The sequence below is a fragment of the Gasterosteus aculeatus genome, chromosome 1 (assembly GCF_964276395.1).
Source record: "Gasterosteus aculeatus chromosome 1, fGasAcu3.hap1.1, whole genome shotgun sequence".
In the NCBI taxonomy this organism is placed as follows: domain Eukaryota; kingdom Metazoa; phylum Chordata; class Actinopteri; order Perciformes; family Gasterosteidae; genus Gasterosteus; species Gasterosteus aculeatus.
In genome coordinates, this window is record NC_135688.1 from 1,021,468 (window position 1) to 1,039,876 (window position 18,409).

At 42.7% G+C, this 18,409-nt stretch overlaps 1 protein-coding gene across 1 annotated transcript; it reads right to left on the minus strand.

Annotated features, from left to right (window-relative positions):
• Positions 1-940: 940 nt before the first annotated feature.
• LOC120827636 (alpha-2-macroglobulin) lies at positions 941-17,476 on the minus strand. The gene is made up of 36 exons (XM_040190703.2): positions 17,288-17,476; positions 16,975-17,155; positions 16,507-16,663; positions 15,828-15,880; positions 15,432-15,452; positions 14,545-14,710; positions 14,383-14,467; positions 14,144-14,300; positions 13,729-13,846; positions 13,515-13,624; positions 13,265-13,432; positions 12,305-12,532; positions 11,903-11,966; positions 11,663-11,808; positions 11,176-11,325; positions 10,787-10,930; positions 10,596-10,689; positions 10,337-10,493; positions 8,145-8,370; positions 7,523-7,649; positions 7,305-7,426; positions 7,170-7,221; positions 6,975-7,058; positions 5,463-5,639; positions 5,210-5,285; positions 4,749-4,905; positions 4,155-4,229; positions 3,791-3,953; positions 3,495-3,682; positions 2,871-3,083; positions 2,191-2,309; positions 1,951-2,041; positions 1,693-1,761; positions 1,504-1,609; positions 1,360-1,401; positions 941-1,135 (listed from the first exon to the last, which is right to left on the minus strand). The coding sequence occupies exons 1-36, from the start codon at positions 17,365-17,367 to the stop codon at positions 1,131-1,133; spliced, it is 4,371 nt and encodes a 1,456-aa protein (XP_040046637.2). The 5' UTR covers positions 17,368-17,476; the 3' UTR covers positions 941-1,130.
• Between the last annotated feature and the right edge of the window lie 933 nt (positions 17,477-18,409).

Here is an 18,409-nt window from a genome sequence, read left to right on the forward strand (position 1 = left end):
GCCCGCCCCTGGGTCAAAGGTTGGCTTTTCCCGAAAGACTGGTTCTTCAGCTCAAAGGCTGGGTTTTCATGAACGACTGGTTCAGAAATGTTCAGGTTTTGAACCCAAGGCGTTGAAATTAAAGCTGTCATGATGACTTCATATTATATGTTACTTTGCACTTATAGATTATCTTTGTCATTGACTATCAAACCAGCAATTTGTACTATTATACTATCTTTAAATCAAGTTTTAAAGAAAATGTCTGCCAGCTACAGATGAAAAGAATAAAACGACTTTACAATTGACAGAGTGGGCTAATTCACAATGTGGTTTAATCTAACCAAATATTCTGATTTAATCCATATTTTTTAGCCTTTGGCCTTTAAACTGCGTCCGCATTTATTCTGAGACATGTTGACTTAGCTGACGAGTTCAACTAAATAGAGAAACCCTAAAACATTATGAAGATGCCTCATAACTTTGATCCTCCTCTTGTCACTTGAAAACTACATATTTTATCTCATTTGATTCCTGACAATATGTTTGCACTTTTTACAAACAAATGTTTACAATAAATGGTTTGTACAAATTATGTTACTTAAGTCATGTTTTTAATCCGTCTGTAAATTTCTCATTTTTATGTACATTGTTTGTTATTGTTGTTGCTGTTATTGTTTGCTGCTGCTGGTTGGCTCAAATAAATAAATAAACAAAATAAACCTCCTTATTTTTACACCCCCTGTGTACAAAAGTGGTATTGTCTCCCAGCACCAGAGTTCCTTCAGAAAAACAAACCTGACCTGCATTTATTTGTCTTTATACGTCTTTATTAACTTTTTTGCAGTATTTCTGTGTCTTTGTTGGGGGGATACCGGGATCAGTTTGGGCAAAATAAAAGCTTTCTTCATTTTGGAATGAGATAAAACAGTGGAGAAAGTTCACAGTTTGAGGAGCCACATTCTCATCCCATTACTTTATTGTCCATAGTGCATGCATTTCATTTCATACGGTAGATACACAGCTACAAAGAAATGTGCCGGAATACTGAAATATATTCGTTGAGTGTTAGTAGACATGATATTAAAGAACCAAACTTGTATTGATTACTGGTATCAGTGCCATCTGGAGGACTGACAGCACATCCCAGTTCAAGCTGCAAAACAACAAGAACAATCATTCCTTCACTATCACACTACATTATATGAATCATTTATAAATGAGTTTGGCTTTAGCTTACCAATTGCATTAAAAAAATGATATTTTTCTAGAATATTGTGTATATTTCTTCAGATTGCAATGGAGAGGAGTTGAGCTACTTATGTTCTTTTTTTTTTAAAGCCCAATGTTGTGCTTCTATCAATTGCAATAGCTTGTTACCTGTGTCACAGGTGTAGATGTATTCTGTGTCATCCTGGTCACCTGAGAGAAAAGAGAGAAGAGGGATTGATGAACAGTCACAGTAAACATATGTCCTGCTAGGAATCAATATGGTGATGACTGGTGAGGTCATTGAGGTCTCACTTGGCTGGTAGTAGTCGTAGATCTTGACCACGGCCGGCTTCAGGTTCTGCACCTGGAGCTCCTGGATGAGGTCTAAGGTGTAATGGATGGGTACGTGCTTCTCTAACTGTTGACAAGAAAAACAGACAACGAGGTGAGGAACGAATCTCAGAGAGCGTCGTGTTTTCCTGGCTGTGAAGGTCCTCTCACCTCCGATATGTAGACCAGAACATGATCCCCATTTTGTTCCACACGATTAACCAGCACGGCGCCTTTGAGCTGCGATGAGACAAAAACCAAGATGGTTACGTCCAAAATGCTGAACTGAAGCCATCCAAACATCCACAAACCAATGAGTCCACTTCTTATGGACAGACTATGACCTGGACCGAGACAATGATCTTTTCTTAACGCTCCTTTTCAAAGGCAAACGTAGCAGTGTGGATTAAAGTAAATCTAATAACTCACTCTTTCCAACGACTGCGGGTCTGGGGCAAACCCAGAAAGCATCTTAATATCCAGGATCACCATGTTTGTGCTGGCCTCCGTTCCTGTATACCTGCAATGGGAGCATAATAAAACATGTGATGTTACTCTGCTAAACATTTGTCCCACGTACGTCCAACAGTTTCAACCTGGTAGATGCAGAGGATTGATCATCACAGACGTCGGTATTCTGCTGTCACTGGTGTTCTGCTGGTTACTTACAGGACCTTGATCCCCAGAGTGAGTCCACGTCTTCTGCTGGTGCAGTCGACCTTTGGTGTGACCTCGACATCAAGAGTGGCGACAACGGACGGAGTCGGGACGTTATATTGAAGAGAAATCTGAGGAGGCACACAAGGGAGACGAGAATATCTGTCTTTTACCCACATTGGTTCAAATGAATGATGCATCAGGATGGAGATGAACAGTTTGTGTTTCTAGAGGATCCATTTTCCACATGCTAGATCAGATACCAACTCGGTGATTAACTCTCACATCTTTCATTCTTGTGTATAAGATTTAGCACAACCGTTAAATACAAGATCATAATTTCCTTAAACCTATTCACTGTTGTTCACGCGGTGGTTCAGAAGTCACAAGATGAACAAAACAACACTCTCGTTAAAGGTTTAAGAAATCATTGGCTATTACTTTGTCATCAGAAGGTATTTAAGGCGTAGATTTGGGTTTCTAATGTCTGACTTTATGCAGATGACACGTTGTTATTTATATCTGAAAATGTATAGACTTGTTCAAAGATTTGGTAAACGATCATATAATAATAATGAATAATAGTATTAAATAATCTATGACATGGATGCACGGTTCATCTTCAAAGGTTTGGACCTTCCACCTACTGGGCTGTTTGGGAGGGGGGAGGGGGTGGGGGGGCACGAACTGACCTGGATCACAGCACAGGCATCACCCTTCACCTCCAGGCTGAACTTTCCTGTCGTCTCCTGCAGCAGCTTCTCCTGGTAGAGCAGTTTGTTCTTCTGGTTCACTTCAAACGTGAGCTGGCCACTGGGAGAGTGGACCGTCACCGCGCTCGAACCTCCGGGACTGAACACCAGAGTGGAGTAGAGAGCCAGAGCCTGAAGAGCCACCACCGTGTCCTGGAACACACATACACACACAGCACGTTATGTTGAGGGATGTATTTACTTGTCTTTATGCAGGCAGCAGCTTTTCACATGTAGGAGTTCACTCTTACTGATTTCAGGTCTCACTATTTGATTTGATTTTCAAAGAGAAATTCAGAAAATGATAGTTGGCAAAGTTTTGGGCTTTGTAGATAACAGTACTGCTGTTGCTCCTTCATGAGGTTTAGTCACTGACCCTGAACTGTTTTTAGGTCATGTTGCTAGTAACAACTGCTAACAAAAAATTGGGATAACGTCCAATGTTGGAGCCCCAAAAAGGGGCGGGGCTTCACCTCTCTTCAGCTCACACGGCAAAGCCACAGACGAGAAGATACTCGTTGGTCTAACTCTCAGTACCAGAACCCCTTGTCTTGGTCCTCCTACCTGTGTGGAGGAGAAGCCTCCGTACGGGTTCTGCTGGGTCGTCAGCCACCTGACGATGCGGGTGGCATAGCCCAGGTCTTCGGCAGTCGGCGAGGCCCCGAGTTTAGCCAGCAGAACGTAGGAGCTGATCTCAACAGACAGAGAGGCCGACGTATCTGCTGCAGTCTGAGACCAGTGGAGGAACCCTCCTACAAACAGATATCATGGACCGGGTTTAAGATCCATGCAGTGAAGCAGCCAGAGGGATTTCCTCCACCTTCACCATTAGGGACCGGCAACGTTAGGTTAATACGCACCTTGTTGTGTTGAGACCGAGTCCAGGTGCTTAAGAAGCTGAGCTCGGGTCTCCATGTCTCCTGCCAGGGTGAAGACGTACGCCAGCAAAGCCGTGGTGTAGGTGTTGCTGAGGTCACCCACTGACTCTTTAAGGCAAGAAAGGCTCTTCTTCACCTCAGGATCCTACAAGAGGTTATGAACGATAATCTCAGGACTCGCTCTCGGAGAGATCTTCAGTTGGTGAAGGTACTCCTGTAACCTGACCGGTTACTACAACGACCAGAGTATGTTGAAAATACCAAATGATAAATTCTTATTTCTGAATACACTTATTTCTTATGGTTCCAATGACATCCTCAGTTATTTTGTATTTATTGTACTCACTTCTATGGACCTATTCATCTCCAGGAAGGCAGCGGTGATGTAAGCACTGAGGGTCACTTCATCAGAGACGCCGCCCTGCAGAAAACATGAAAAGGAAACATGAAGCAGACACACAGATCACCAGTAGACAGCAGAGAGACTTTAATCACTGCTCAGAACAGATTAACATTGACCGTTAGAGATACAGTATAATCATCATATAACATTGAACACAACCACTCAGTATTAACTCAGTACTCAGTCTTATTCTTGAATATTTAAATGATTTTTTTTCATGAAGAAAAATAACTATTACTATAAATTAGTAAGTAACATTAAGTAAAAGTTGAATATTTATAATATTCGAGAAATATATGGGATCAAGATCCTTGTAGAACAGCTTCTGTACTCAAACAAGGTGATCTGTATCTGTTGATATAGATGATCAATAACTAGTATCAGCTGCAACGAAAAAACACGATGAGAAAGGTAAAAGTTCTATTTGCTCTTGTTTTTGTTTTCGATCACACAATCTGTGAGAAAGGCGTATGAGGCACATTGTTTTGATGACGGTGTGAACCAACATGAGGAAGAATTAGACCCAAACTTTCTTACCTTCATCCTGTTGTTGAACAGATTTCCTGACTTTTGGAAACAGCCATTCTTTTTTTGTGTGTTGTTCAGCCAAATCATCGACTCCTCGATCTTCTGCGAGTCGATGAAGACAAAGGACTGGGCTTTGGCAAACGACCGCACCACAAAAGCGGTCAGCCTGAGGTAGAGGGGGAAATCTTAAACGACTCGATGAGACAAGAGGCAGCACCATCAGGTACAGGCGAGTGATGGTGCAGATTTTTGTAGTGTGATCTCATTGTCTTCTCTCACTAAATATTAGTAAATTAAATACATTAGTATTATGATTATTAAATTAAGGACTTTTTGAAGCTATGAGTTCAATGATCATGCCGTCGCCATCTTGGATTTCGGCGGTCGCCATGTTGGACGGTTTTCTTGTGTGGAGCCCTTAAAAGATAGACTTTATGACATGATTGTCTAAACGATCTGATTGTTCTCACCACGTGTTCCCGGGTCCTGATCCGAATGTGCTGTAGGCGCCGTCTTGATGCTTGTAGTTCAGCTGTCTCTGGTAACCTGCAAGTACACACCAGTCCCTGATAAGAGGTTCACTTTTGTACGACGGAAATTAGAGGGGAAATAAAAGAGGCAGCGACGAACAAAGGTCACCACCAGGGGTCATTTAACTGGAAGGACGAGCACCAGACTGGGAACATTTGTCACACGTTCAACGTGAAGCCAACGGAGACTCACCGCTGGTCAGGAAGTTGGTGGCCTTGTCCTTGATGGCTTGGGTCAGCTGCTGTGTGTTTGTCAGGTACTGCAGGATGTAGATGTTGGGGGCGAGGAGCGCCATGTTCTGCTCCCCGCATCCGTAGGGCATCTGCAGAAGCCCGTCCAAGTTGTTCAGGGCTCGGCCCAGAATGTCACCTGCACCAAAACAAATACTATCATGTCACCGACATGATCTGTGTAAAGTGTAAAAAGTGAGTTTCTTGACTTGCACCCATTATGCTTGTTATTTCATTTAGTTGTTTAGTTTGGTACAATTTTAGGGACATATTATGCAAAGTCCACTTTTTTAGTGCTACACGTTAATTTGGGTATCTGGCATGACTACCGACTCGAAAACTCTGGAAAAAAAAAACTCCCGTTATTTGTTCTTGTAGTCAGAAATATACGGTGGCTTGTGCAAAACACAACGATAAATAAGAAAGCACAACAAGATTAAAATTAACTTACGGAAAGGGTAGGGCCTATCTAGCAGAGGACGGACCCTTCTGATTGGATAGACGGACTGTCTGTCTTTTAACAAGAAATGATACAGGGCTCTCAAGCTTCACGCATTGAGCGAGACAGTCACTCATTTCGGTCTCTTGTCACACACTCCACGCATGGTAAATTATGGTTGTAGCTGGTTGTCAACTACGGTCCACTACGATTACAGAGAGGTATTGTTTGTGTTTTGACAATGTTTTATCTCATAATTTCGACTTTCTATCCCCTTTCTTCGGTGCGGAAATGGGCTTCTATAGTTCTGTGAATGCATCACTCCAGCCAATCCAAAGACGGGGTTTGGAACCAATCAGATGTAGAGATACCATGGTGACTGGCTCCGCCCCCTTACTAAAAGTAAAAGAACAACAGTGAGCGCGAGCAGAGATTAACCTCGCAAGCGAGGAAGTTCACGCAAATATCTCGCGCGAGACGAACTTTTGCTCGTGGATATTTGATTTACATGCGTGCATCAACCCGATTTGCGCTCTCGAATTTTGACAGTGATTTGCCGCCATATTTGCTGTTGTTTTCCTATTTACCGTTGTGTTTTGCACTTCAGAGCCACCGTAAAAACGTCATGCTTCAGTGACTATAGATACAGTACAATATTTGCCAAAGCACTTCACTTCGTTTTTGCCAACCTCGGATACACGTGCAATAGCTAGCTAGCAGCATGAAGCAAATGAAGATGCGCTGTGGTTGGCTGCACAGATCCGAGTGATCATATCCATAACACCAAAGAGAAGGACACTATGCGGTATTTCGTGAGGCTGTAAATCAGGGGTGTCAAACGCATTTCAGGATTGGGGGGGGGCGATCTTTACGGCCGACAGTGGTAGACAGGGTGAAAAGGGTGCTGTTTTAAATCATCCTTGTGATATTTTGACCAGTATGTTACAGATCCCAAGGAACCGGTAAAATGGGCATATGATGGGCCCTTTGCATGGCAATTGGTTTGGTTTTAGAAAAATGGATTCATTAGTTTACCAAGGACAGATACTGAAGCACGGGCCGATCCAACAATCACGTTTTCTGGGAGCTGTGGGTCTACTTCCTCTGTCAAAGTCTCTCCTGTGGACAGAAAAACAGATCACCGTAACATTAATATCTGTCTCTGAGCCCCTTTAGAAGACCTCTCATTTTACTGCACCAGGGTCCGTGTTTGGTGTCCAACTCACTGACCTTTGGGGCAGAGCAGCCAGTTGTAGGTCTCTGACATCTCGACTCCTTCAGCCTGAGAGGGGAGAAATGATTTCAGACTTTCTATCTGACGGACGGGTGGACTTTTACTTTGCCGTCTTGTTTTGAAGTACCAACCTTCACAATGAGGGATCGTGTGACCACGTCGATGCGACCTCTCTCTGGCACGCTCACAATCTCGTTGTCACATGAAGCGTGTGACGCCACGGCCTCGGCCGACACCGACACGTTCACAACGCCTAAAAGCAAACATGCTTTATTCCTGAGTACCAGTTCATTTCCCATCAATTCCTCCACCTCAGCAACATCCGTGTGGGTGAAAGCCTGCCTCTCACCTAGAGCTGAGGGGGCCATGGTCCAGCTGACGGTCTTGCGCTCACTGCCACACAAACAGAAGGTGTACCTGTCACCTGAGAGGGGGGTGAGGGTGTATTCTAAGGACGGGGTCGGAGCCACGTTGACCTGTTCAAGAGAGACAACAATATTTGTTAAAAAGGGAACATTACTTAGCTGTACCGCTAATTGGCAAATCTTTAAACTGATGGTGCATTCCCACTGCAGCTCTCCTGGGGTTCTCCTCCAGCAGTGGTAGATCCTCGAACTCTATTTGGTACGAGGCTCCAAACTATCTTAGCCGATACTAGAACTTGGACCAACACTGCAGACCACTGATTGGTGGAGAGAATCGTCACTTGCAGGACAAAATTGTGTTTTCACTCAACCCAAAAAAGGCAGATCATGGAACTACATATTAGACTTTATAAAAAAGAGAAGTCTGTTTGTTTGGCGGCGTCGTTATGGTAATCAGCCTAGAACCAAACTTCCACTAAAGCGTGAAAACAAATCAGAGCAAAAGGACCCGGTGCCATAAATGGATCTAGTCCAGTCGAGGAACAAGACGTTGAACATTCCAGCAGGACGACATCAGCACTCAGTCCTGGTATGAACATTGGTTACCATGATGCAGCTGGTCAAGTAGTTGAAGACGGTCGCCTTCAGTTCAAAGTGTTCCCCCCGGATGATGGAGTAGGGCAAACTGAGCTCCAGGAAGAAGGGCTGGAAGACGGTGATCTCTTTACGGGGGGCCAAGCCGAATCCCTGAGGGGACAGACAGAAGGCCTCCGTCTCCCAGGTGGTGATGGTGTCTGGGACGGTGAGGGACACATCCTTCGTTCCAGAGTCTCTGATACAGCAGATCACACATTCGGTGAACTTCAACACGATCAGACTACGTGATTCAGATCAGTCAACAAACGACAATGGAAACGACAAATGCCTGGTAGCAGTGAGAAAAAAGGCGTGGTTTTTGTCATGTAAATCACCAATGTTAACTGTAAGGTTTTGGTCTCAGTGTTATGTGTTCAGTTGCAGTTACTTAAGCTCCCGTGTGTCTCTTCTGCTTGCAAAAAGCAAAGATGGCGACGGCCCGAAACTGAAAGCTTCAAAATTGCAGACCACAAAGCAAGGAGTGCATTCATTCCATAGACAGAGTCCATTAATAGAGACCTAAATGTGGTGCAGTGACGTATGGTCACTAGCGCCTGCCCTGTGTCTGTTTAAAAAACTCCCAATATTCACTGTCTCACAATTCTTAAGGCTTATCAGGACAAATTTGAGGTTGATTGGATAAAAGGGCTTTACATTTCCCTATGCCAATAAGTGGGGCCATAATCTTTTGAAAATCCCTGCATGGGAATACTTTAAGGCCTACACTACCATCATGAATAAGACATTTTGGCCGTAAATAAAAATCTTTCTTGAAGTTATATCATTTTGTATGTTATAAGAAAATCGACCGAAAATCGACCAAACTGGATGCCAGGCCACGTCCAGGTAGTTGCCCAAATTTGGAACTGATCGGGTTTAAACCTCCGGAGGGGTTTGTTTGTTTGTAAATCCCAAATCCGATGGAAATTGGAAGGACAGGCAAAATACTATTAGGCCACACCCCTTACAAAATTCATTTGTCCATAACTTTGATGAATAATGGGATATCAACAAGCTTTTAATAACTTGAGAGGGAATCAAATCAATAATAATTTCCAGAAAGTTTCGTGAGAATCGGATCCAGCGTCTCTGAGGAGTTTTCAAAAACGTGTTTTTCACTAAATTCAAAATGGCGGAAAATCTAGTTAGGTGCATTTGCATACCATGATTGCATTTTTTGTAGATCATATCCAATAGCACCTGTGTGCAGTTGGTGAAAATTGGGAAAAAATTCCCCAAAGGGACCACTTCCAAGGGGTGCAAATCCCCAAATGTGCGACCCCAGAACAACGAAATGTTTTGCACTTCTGATACGCACCAAAAGCCAAGAGTTTTTGAATATGATAAAAGCTTCAAAAGGTGGAGTGGAGTAATAACAAGAGTTCTTGTGTTTCAAAGAATTCTTCTTTGAAACACAATAGGGCTACGCCCGACTTTAAGTCGGCTCAGGCCCTAAATATGAAAAGAGGCTGTCCTTTATCGTCACTAATGCCATTTTAAAGGGTGTTTTTGGCAACCCTTATTGCTTTTATAATACGTTGTCTGTCACATTATTAGTTGTTTGGTGGCTACAAGTTGTAGCCACCAAACATTGTGTATCGCATTTCAGTAGCCGACAGAAAATAGTCCCCGTATGTGGGCCTGTTGTCAAACAACATTGGGAACATCACGTCTAGCACTAGAAGTTGATTGATTATTAGCAAGGAGATCGACATTTATTAACTAAAAAGTGCCCTAAATCGGTTGCGAAAGCTTGCCTTTTCCGAAACTGGTCATTGGTGGCGTTTCCGGGAACTTTTAGTTGATTGTGATGGAGCTAAAAAACAGTCACGCAAAACTCTTGTTTTGAGTGCACACTGATATGGAACGAGATCAATGTGAACAGGTACTGTACATTATGTACACCCCGTGACTCACTCTCAACCAATCAGAACGCTGGATCTACCCGTATTATGAACTACTATGAACAAATAGTGGATTGGTGAATTTATGCTACTTTGTTGAATTCATATATTTGTGAATCTGACTTTGAAAGACTCAGTGCCTCCCCAGCCACGACCTTCACCGCACGTCACTGATGTGGTGGTATCTAATCTACACCATAATACTACATTTAAGTGAAGGAAATCTGAGAGAAGTGCCGTTGTGCTTAAAAAACTGACCCCACTTCCACCAGGTCCCATATCCAGGTCTCAGGGAAGAAAGTGCGGACTGTCTCTATTGGTGGACTATCACCACCTCCCGGAGATCCAGCCTCGCCCATCCTTACAGGTGTGGCCATGGCTACGCCAGGAACAGAATCATACCTGTAACTTATACCTAAAAATACAGCACAACATTTCCCATCAAAAGTAGAAGAAACCAATGCTGGTAAACATTTAGCAATGTGTCACAGAAAAATAAAAAAATAAAATAAGTCACCATAGTGGTGGCCATGGTTGTATTCTCTTCCTTTGTACATGAGGCACGAAGGCACTCGGATTATCAGGTTTGTTGCCATCTTCATTCCCACATTCTAGATGAAAACAACAAGATGCAGCCACCACTGATATGAGCTACAACAAAACATACAAGACAAGCAATACGAAGATATTGTGCCTTCATGTTTGTACCTTGAAGACGGTGTGAGTGTCCTCTGTCGGCTGATTGGGGAACGGCAAAACGTATCTTCTTGGTCTCACGTGCAAACATTGGACAGAATCTTCAACCATATATGGAACGTGGGATATTTTTTTGACGGGCAACAGGTCAAATATCTGAAGAGAAAAGGTTTGGTTTAGATATAAAAAGTAAAATGATGTTTATTCTATAAAGATCCGACAACTGGAGAGGGATATTTCTCAGGTTCCTTTCTCCCGGAGGAAGACTCTTCTTATCGTCACATACGTGATCATCAAAATGGATACAACAACTGGTAGATGGAGGAAAGGACGACAGATGGACCATTGAAATCAAGTGGTCGAGTGAAAACGGATGAAGCTAACTGAGTCGATGTAGCTACCTTCTCTTCCTGCAGAGTTTTCCCCGGCTCCTTGATGAGGACGCTCTGGTCGACGGCGCTCAGGCCACACAGGGAGTCCGGCTGGGCCTTCACCTGCAGGATGGTCTCTTCTCCTGGGACAGCTGAGGACGGAGAAAACTCCAGGGACACCTGGCACAGGAAAGACACATTGAGGGCTGGATGATGCGTTGGTGGGACCCCCACTGGTGTCCCTGCTAGTAGAGGTACCGTAAACCACTGGGTCCTATGTCCCGACCAACGGACCATCCTGACCTGACTACTCGAGTTCCTAACCGTAACCAATCGTCTCTGCCTCCACCAGCTCTACTGTCTCACCTCTTTATAAAATGACAGGACTTTAATTGTATTTGATATGAAAACATCTCATCTTATTGAAGTTCATCTTTTCTTTTCTTTTCTTTTCATAAGATGATACCTGATATTGACCTGATATAATACACGGGGGACGCCTTCGGCTCACACTGACCTTGTTACCGAAGCATTTCTGCACGGAGAAGTCGGCGCTGTTGGCGATCACGGTCTCACTGGGGAGGACGGCGTAGGCCAGGACCTGGATGTCTGGTGCCATGTCCGGAGACACCGTCAGCTTAAAGGAGACCTCGCCCTCATTCACTGAAACAACCAACCAACTCAGATCAACCACATTACTCCATCAATAAGGAGGGATTATTAGCCAGCGGTAAGGGTCATTTTATTATTGGCTCACCTGATTTGTCTTGCACTTTGACCTGTTTAACCCCTTGAGCGACGATCGCTCCTCGCGCTAAGACCTGCAAACAATTGATACCTTAGAAAAAACATTCTACAACAACGCATGTGTGGTTATCTACCATGTTAGTTAAAGGTTTAACATTTAGGGGGATTGATTGGCAGCAACGAACAACAATATTCATAAATATGTTTCAATCATTATGTCAAATTACACAACTAATAATTATTGTGTTTCCTTTAGCTTAGAAAAAGTCCTCTCCCACAGAATTTCTCTACAACGGTCCACAACGGACAAACCTGACACAAGCTCAGGTGAAACAGAAGGTACAGATGCTGAATGTCTGTATTAAACACCTGTGGTCTCTGTGAAAGAACCAGTAGGAGATATTCCACTCACCAGATACACGACTTCCACAGATCCCGGGGCTTCTCCTACCACAGTGTACTGGATGGAAAAGTCTTCTTCTTGGTCACATGGAAGTGGGTTATTCTTCTTCTTTACCTCCAGGGAGCTGGAGGTTTTAGTGTGAGGAGTTGAAGGTCGGGCCAACAACACGGTGTGATCTGCTACTTCATAGTAAGGCGTTCTGTACCCGGGGTAGCCAAAACTCGGCAAGTTGCTAACCTGGATGGAGGGAATAATGAAGATAATGTTATGGTTTAGAGAGGAAAGGTCCGGCCCGCCTGTTCGACCACCATGAGACCGTGACTGGATTCCAATCCTCAAAAAATGACCTTCTAACATCTACTCCTAACCACTATTCCTTGACCTTTGTGGAAACAGAACGGGGTCAAGAAAAGATGGTTAGGAGAGTTCATGAGGAGTTAGGAAAAGGCAACCGTGGTGTTTAGAGAATCTTACTGCAATTCCACTAAGCTACGTAGTTGACGTCAGTCTGTAGCGGTTAAACTGCAATTTCTCCAAAGATGGACTACAAGTAGTAGTAGATGCCTTCATGTGTTTTTTATATATGGAGTCATGAAGACGACATAAACAACCGGGTTCAAAGTTAAACTTTATTAACATGGTTGCCAAGGGCGTAACCATGGTTTAGACATGGGGGGTGCGGACGCTACGATCGACAAGCTTTACATTTGGACCATAGCCAATAATAAAGTTAATTACAAACTAAGCTAATGGCCATGTTTGTTTGGGACACACATAGGAGAAGATAAGATATGTTCTTCCCACCAACCTAAATGTTACTACGACAAACTGAGGCCGACTGAATTTAATCAGGATCAAAAACATACACATTTCTTTGCTGATGACAAACATTTTCTTTCCAGAACTGGCAATACGGCCCTTGTCATGATGGTGGCACATTGCAGCATGTTGAGAATACTTCATACTTACGTGTAGCTTGATGTCCCCTTCAAGTCCTGCTGTGCTGAATGAGAACACGGCGACACCATCGCTGTTGGTTGTGAGATTCTGCAGCAGGCGTGCGGCCCACCTGTCCCCCTCAAACAGGTACAGCCGCATGTCAGGAATGGGTGTGTTGTTGTAATAGACCGCTTGAACCTGTTGGAAGCGCAGAGTGGTGTCATTGAGAAAGATCTGCGTCTAAAATCACTGCAATGAGATGAAGACCGGGTAATCTCACTTTTCCCGCCAAGTTTGACCCTTCGTCATAAATCTTGGGCGCGTCGGTGAAGGAAAGCTTTCCGACGACGTATGAAATCGTCAGTCTCTCCTCTTGTGTAAGTGAAATACCTGTGTGAGAAGCCTCTGTGTTTAAACAACCCTTCCAGTACACAGAAGTGCAACTATCTCTCTTTTCCACATATGAATATGACATAGAATAGGATTTGACTTGCCGGTGCCCTCCTCTTCCACCTTGGCCCTGACATGCAGTTGATCTTTCAGCGCTTTTTGCCCAAGTTTTGTGAAAGTTAACATGGAGAAGATAAACGTGGCGCAGCCTTTTTTGTCCGTCTGAAAAGAACAATGAAACGGGAGAAAACACATAGAAATTGAAAACTTTTTCAATTTAAACACTTCATTTTATTAAACATAATCATTTTTTGTAACTTGAACTTGTTCATGACGTACGCTATGTAGACGTTAATACACACAAATGTTCAGGGGTTCTGGCAACGAACCCTGAGGGACCACCTTCATTTCAAGTTATGGCGGTTTAAGAAACAGCATTGACTTCACTCGTCACACCTGAGGACTGCCTGTTTCTACCCGAATGTGCATCTTTCACAGCAGAGATGAAGGCAACCATACCTGCTTTGTCTCCTTGTGGCATGGTGCGATTAAAGAGGGCTTTTCCAGCAGAACGTCGGGGTCTATTGGTCGGGGTTGAACGGGTTGAAAGTAGTAACTTAGAGGTCGACACATCTCAACTTCCACACTGCCTGGAACCGGCTGTCCGAATGTGTACCTGATGAGAAGGACGTTCACTCACCAACGGGACCCGTCAGGAGATTATTCAACAGTGTGACGAGCAAAGAGCGCTTACTTACGTTGCACATACTTCCACCTTGATTTCCTCCTGGACGATACTCACTTCAGCGGATGAATTTATCTTCACGTCAAACTTAGGCAGAACTGCGTAACAGAGTATTTTATTAGCATTCTAGCTTCATTACACATGGATTTAAATGGTTAGGAAAAGATAAACTTACCATATTTCTCGACCTTGAAGCTGTGATGTATTTTTTCCAACCCGATCGTCACAATAACTTGGTAGTTCCCTTCACGGGCTTCAGAGTTCAAGGCGTACGAAAGCTGCAATAACTTACTATTGGACGTTTGGTTCAGCCACTGTCCGATTCGGTTGTTGTTAGCATCCTGTCAAATTAAGTGAATGTGAAGAACATTTATTGATGAAAAACACAAGAAGTTGCTTCTTCTCCTTCAACAAGATGGCAGATGAAACAAGAGCCTAAGTTTTTTGACTCGGTTTAAAAAACACAATTTATTTCTCTTTCTGTTATTTTATGCAGTGATCAAGGCAAGGCAATTTTATTTGTATAGTGCTTCACATCATAACATTTCATACAATAAAGTGAAATAAAATGCAGGAATTAAAAGACAATTAAAAACAGCAAATTAAATTATGAATTAAAATCTTATTTAAATTGTTTAAGAGGTTAAAAGTGCAATGTAGGTCAAATTTAGCAGAAGGCAAAGCTGAACATAAAAGTTTTCAGTCTTGTTTTAAATGTGGTCAGAGTTGGGGAAAGTCTTAAATCTTCAGGAAGTTTATGTCTAAATGAACTTGTTTAAGTTTCCAACTTTAAGAATTATTTTGTTAAGCTCATGCGTTACATTTCAAATCAGTCATTGATAAATCTCCTGCCACTTTTCATACCGTCTGTTTATCACGACTTGTCATTATCAGAATTAGTGTCAAACATCTCGCAGAACTTTGGCTTTGCTCTCACATGATCTCAATTAACGACAAACGACGTTGAACGACAAATTAATAAACTGGAGCATCTTGGTTTAAGGTATTTACTTATGTATTCATGTTTGTAGATTAGTGAGGATATTTTTCTTTTGGTCTTACCTCAATTTCGATGATATCATACTGCTTGAAAAAGAGAAATAGGGAGATTCGTCAAAGCTGGTTTGCATTGCAGCGTCCAGAATTCAGCTGAACATTAACATCTGAAATGTTTTATAATCTACAAAGATCACACACAAATATGTACATACAAATATAAACATGTGAAAGAGGGTTTTTTTCTTAAAGAAAAAAAGTTTTCTAGTTTCACTGTTACTACCAATTATAAATATATAATGTATCATAAAACCATAACAATAGCAAACTAGTGTTGTAGGTGAGGTGTCAGTCACAGAAAAAAGACATGTAATGTAAAATGTTTGAAGGTCTAAGAGGCTGTGGTCGTAATGAAGCGGTTACATAAGAGACCTAAAGAAAGGAAAGACTGTAAACTCTCACCAGCCCATTGGCAGGTCTCAACTTGGAGTCCAGTGTGATGACTCTGAAATGCACTGAGAGAAATAAAGAGATTATTCTACATCAAGCTTTTGCTTTATTCAGAAATAACATCAATACAAGTTAGTAAAAGCTAGAAGCGAAGCATGGAATCAAAAATCTAAAAGTAAGACAAATAAAACAATTAATATGGTAAAAATGTAACATTGCTAATGTGATACAATCTACGTATGATAACTTTTATCAAGTGCTTGTGGTAGGTTTCTCATTGATGCTATTTCACCTTCTTAATACTTTTTTTTTAAATACAAATGTTATTTTCTTATACAACTCTGCCAATTTTACTTTTTTTAATGTTGCCTTGTCATATGTGCTGACGGTATTTTTTTGCATTACTATCAAAACCTTTTTTATGTATACTGCATATTGACATTCCGCCGTGAACATAATAAATGTTTCTGTATTTGATTCATGTACATCAACACATTTTCAATTGACTTTGTAGAAATTAGAGTTAATGTTGACATGTGAAATAATATAAAAAAGGTTTTAGGAAAGCAAGATGACTTCTGCATGCATTAAACTCCAAGCAAACACGTTCTGTTATTATTGACATTGACATTATTGGTATAGCGTGGTACCATATCGTATGCAACGTCATACATCATCAGCTCAAGCGTACCTGTTTGTCCAGGCAGGTAGATCGGTTTGTCCGTTTGGACAAATGTACTTGGGTTATAGACTCTGATCAAGACTTTCCTGACTTCTTTTGAGTAAAAGGTGTTGCCTCGAACCTCCACCTCAAAATTCTGCACATCTTCGTTCTGCGCTAAAGGAACCTGTGACAACGAGAGATTTTATAGACATGAACATCCAACATTATTTTCTACATGTAAGATCATCTTGCTTTTACATGTACGCTGACGTTATCTGTTTGATTGTATATGGAAATTTAACTTTAAAATCTGCCCGTTGACGTTCATTTAAAAAAAAAAAAAGTGTTTTTCCTGTTACTTGTTTTATATTTTACAATTGAACTTTTTCCATACCTACAATGTATATTACTGCATGCAGCATGAATCCCACCAAGGTTCTAGAGTTATAATTAACACATGCTCAAGAATTGTGTGCAATGATCTCGAGCTCTCACCACAAACTGAGTGCAGCTATGGAACTCTGTGCTGGACGTCTTGGTGAGGAGGGTTGTAGTCCTCTCTGAGGACTTCAGACTGACGCTCATGACCAGAGTCTCGTTGGGCTGAAGGAGACTCGCACAGAATTTGGTCTCAGCCCCGGCCTGAAGAACCGCAGGAACGGCTACCATGTACTGCCTACAGCCACAGGAAGAAAGAGCACAGGGGTCATTGGACGAGAGATGGAAGACGCTCCAACCGCCCCCAACGAACCCCAAAGAGTTGTTCAGGTATTTCAACCTTTATCTGACCAGGTGGAGGTGAACTTACGGTCCGGCCACGGCTCGACCCGCACACATCCAGCTGAGGAAAAGCGTCCATGTCCACATCTGCGTCCCAGGAAGACCCATGGTTGACTGAGGCGATAATGGGGATGACGAGTCAGCACCTTTTAAATAGTCTCTGACCAAATGACCCCCCTCCCAACTCCTCCCCCTCTGCACGCCCACTCACTCATCACGCAACCCTTCAGTAGTATTCCAGGTAGTCAATCACTCACAGACTCTGTGTTGGATAAATTAGAGTGTAACAATCACTCCAATTATAAGGACTTAATTGAGTCAAATTCAGATTTGTCATTCCACTTATAATAATGATCCTATTAATGTACTTTCTCCATTTAAGATGTAGATCAAACTTTTTGAGCCTTTAGTTTGTTGCATTCTTTGCATGGTGACACTGGTTAAACTGGGCCACGGTGGTTCTGGCTCATGGACACACGACCCGTCTCCGATGTTACAATCAGCAAACAATGTTACTTTTTCATTAATGCCAATTGTACATACTTAGAAAGTACCTTTTTTCACATGGTGTAAATGTTTGTGTTATTTTCTCATCGCTCCGCTTCTGTCTTCCTCTGTTGCTTCCAGTGCAGCTTGTTTTAAAGAGCGTTTTGATGAGAATCAGCCCCTGTGTCTGAATGTACGAGAGGCCCAAGGTCCTCTACGTAGACATTACACATTAAAGTCCACAGTCACGCTTTTGTTGATTGTCGAGGTCTTAAACTAATCAGATCTTGTTGGACGTGTTTGACGTGCCAGCAGCACCGAGGTGGCCTCATAAGTACGTCTGCATTATCGTCCTGTGATGGTAAAATATGCATAACCATATAATGTAGGACTACATGTCCTTGTTGTGAATCCAAAACCTACGCGTCATTTACTAAGAAGCTTCTGGGTCTTCGCTTCCTCCTGGTCCCTCAAATGAAGTGAAGAAAGTACAAACCACGCATTTAGCAGAAACTCGAGGTTGGTACGGCTGGTCTCCGTCAGGGAGTATCGAAACTGTCCAAGGCCAGATGCGTACGAGCAGATAAGCCCTCGCGGGCGCGTAGGAGGCGCCTCCCTGAAGCTCGTGAGGCACCGCTGACTGCACGCGCTGTTCACACTCGTC

Excerpts from the sequence above, each read along its gene's own strand:
- LOC120827636 (XM_040190703.2), bottom strand. The coding sequence starts at position 17,367 with ATGGGTCTTCCTGGGACGCAGATGTGGACATGGACGCTTTTCCTCAGC. Across the intron at positions 16,664-16,974 it reads ATAGCTGCACTCAGTTTGTG|GTTCCTTTAGCGCAGAACGA; the intron begins GTGAGAGCTCGA and ends TCGTTGTCACAG. Across the intron at positions 7,650-8,144 it reads ACTTGACCAGCTGCATCATG|GTCAACGTGGCTCCGACCCC; the intron begins GTAACCAATGTT and ends TCTCTTGAACAG.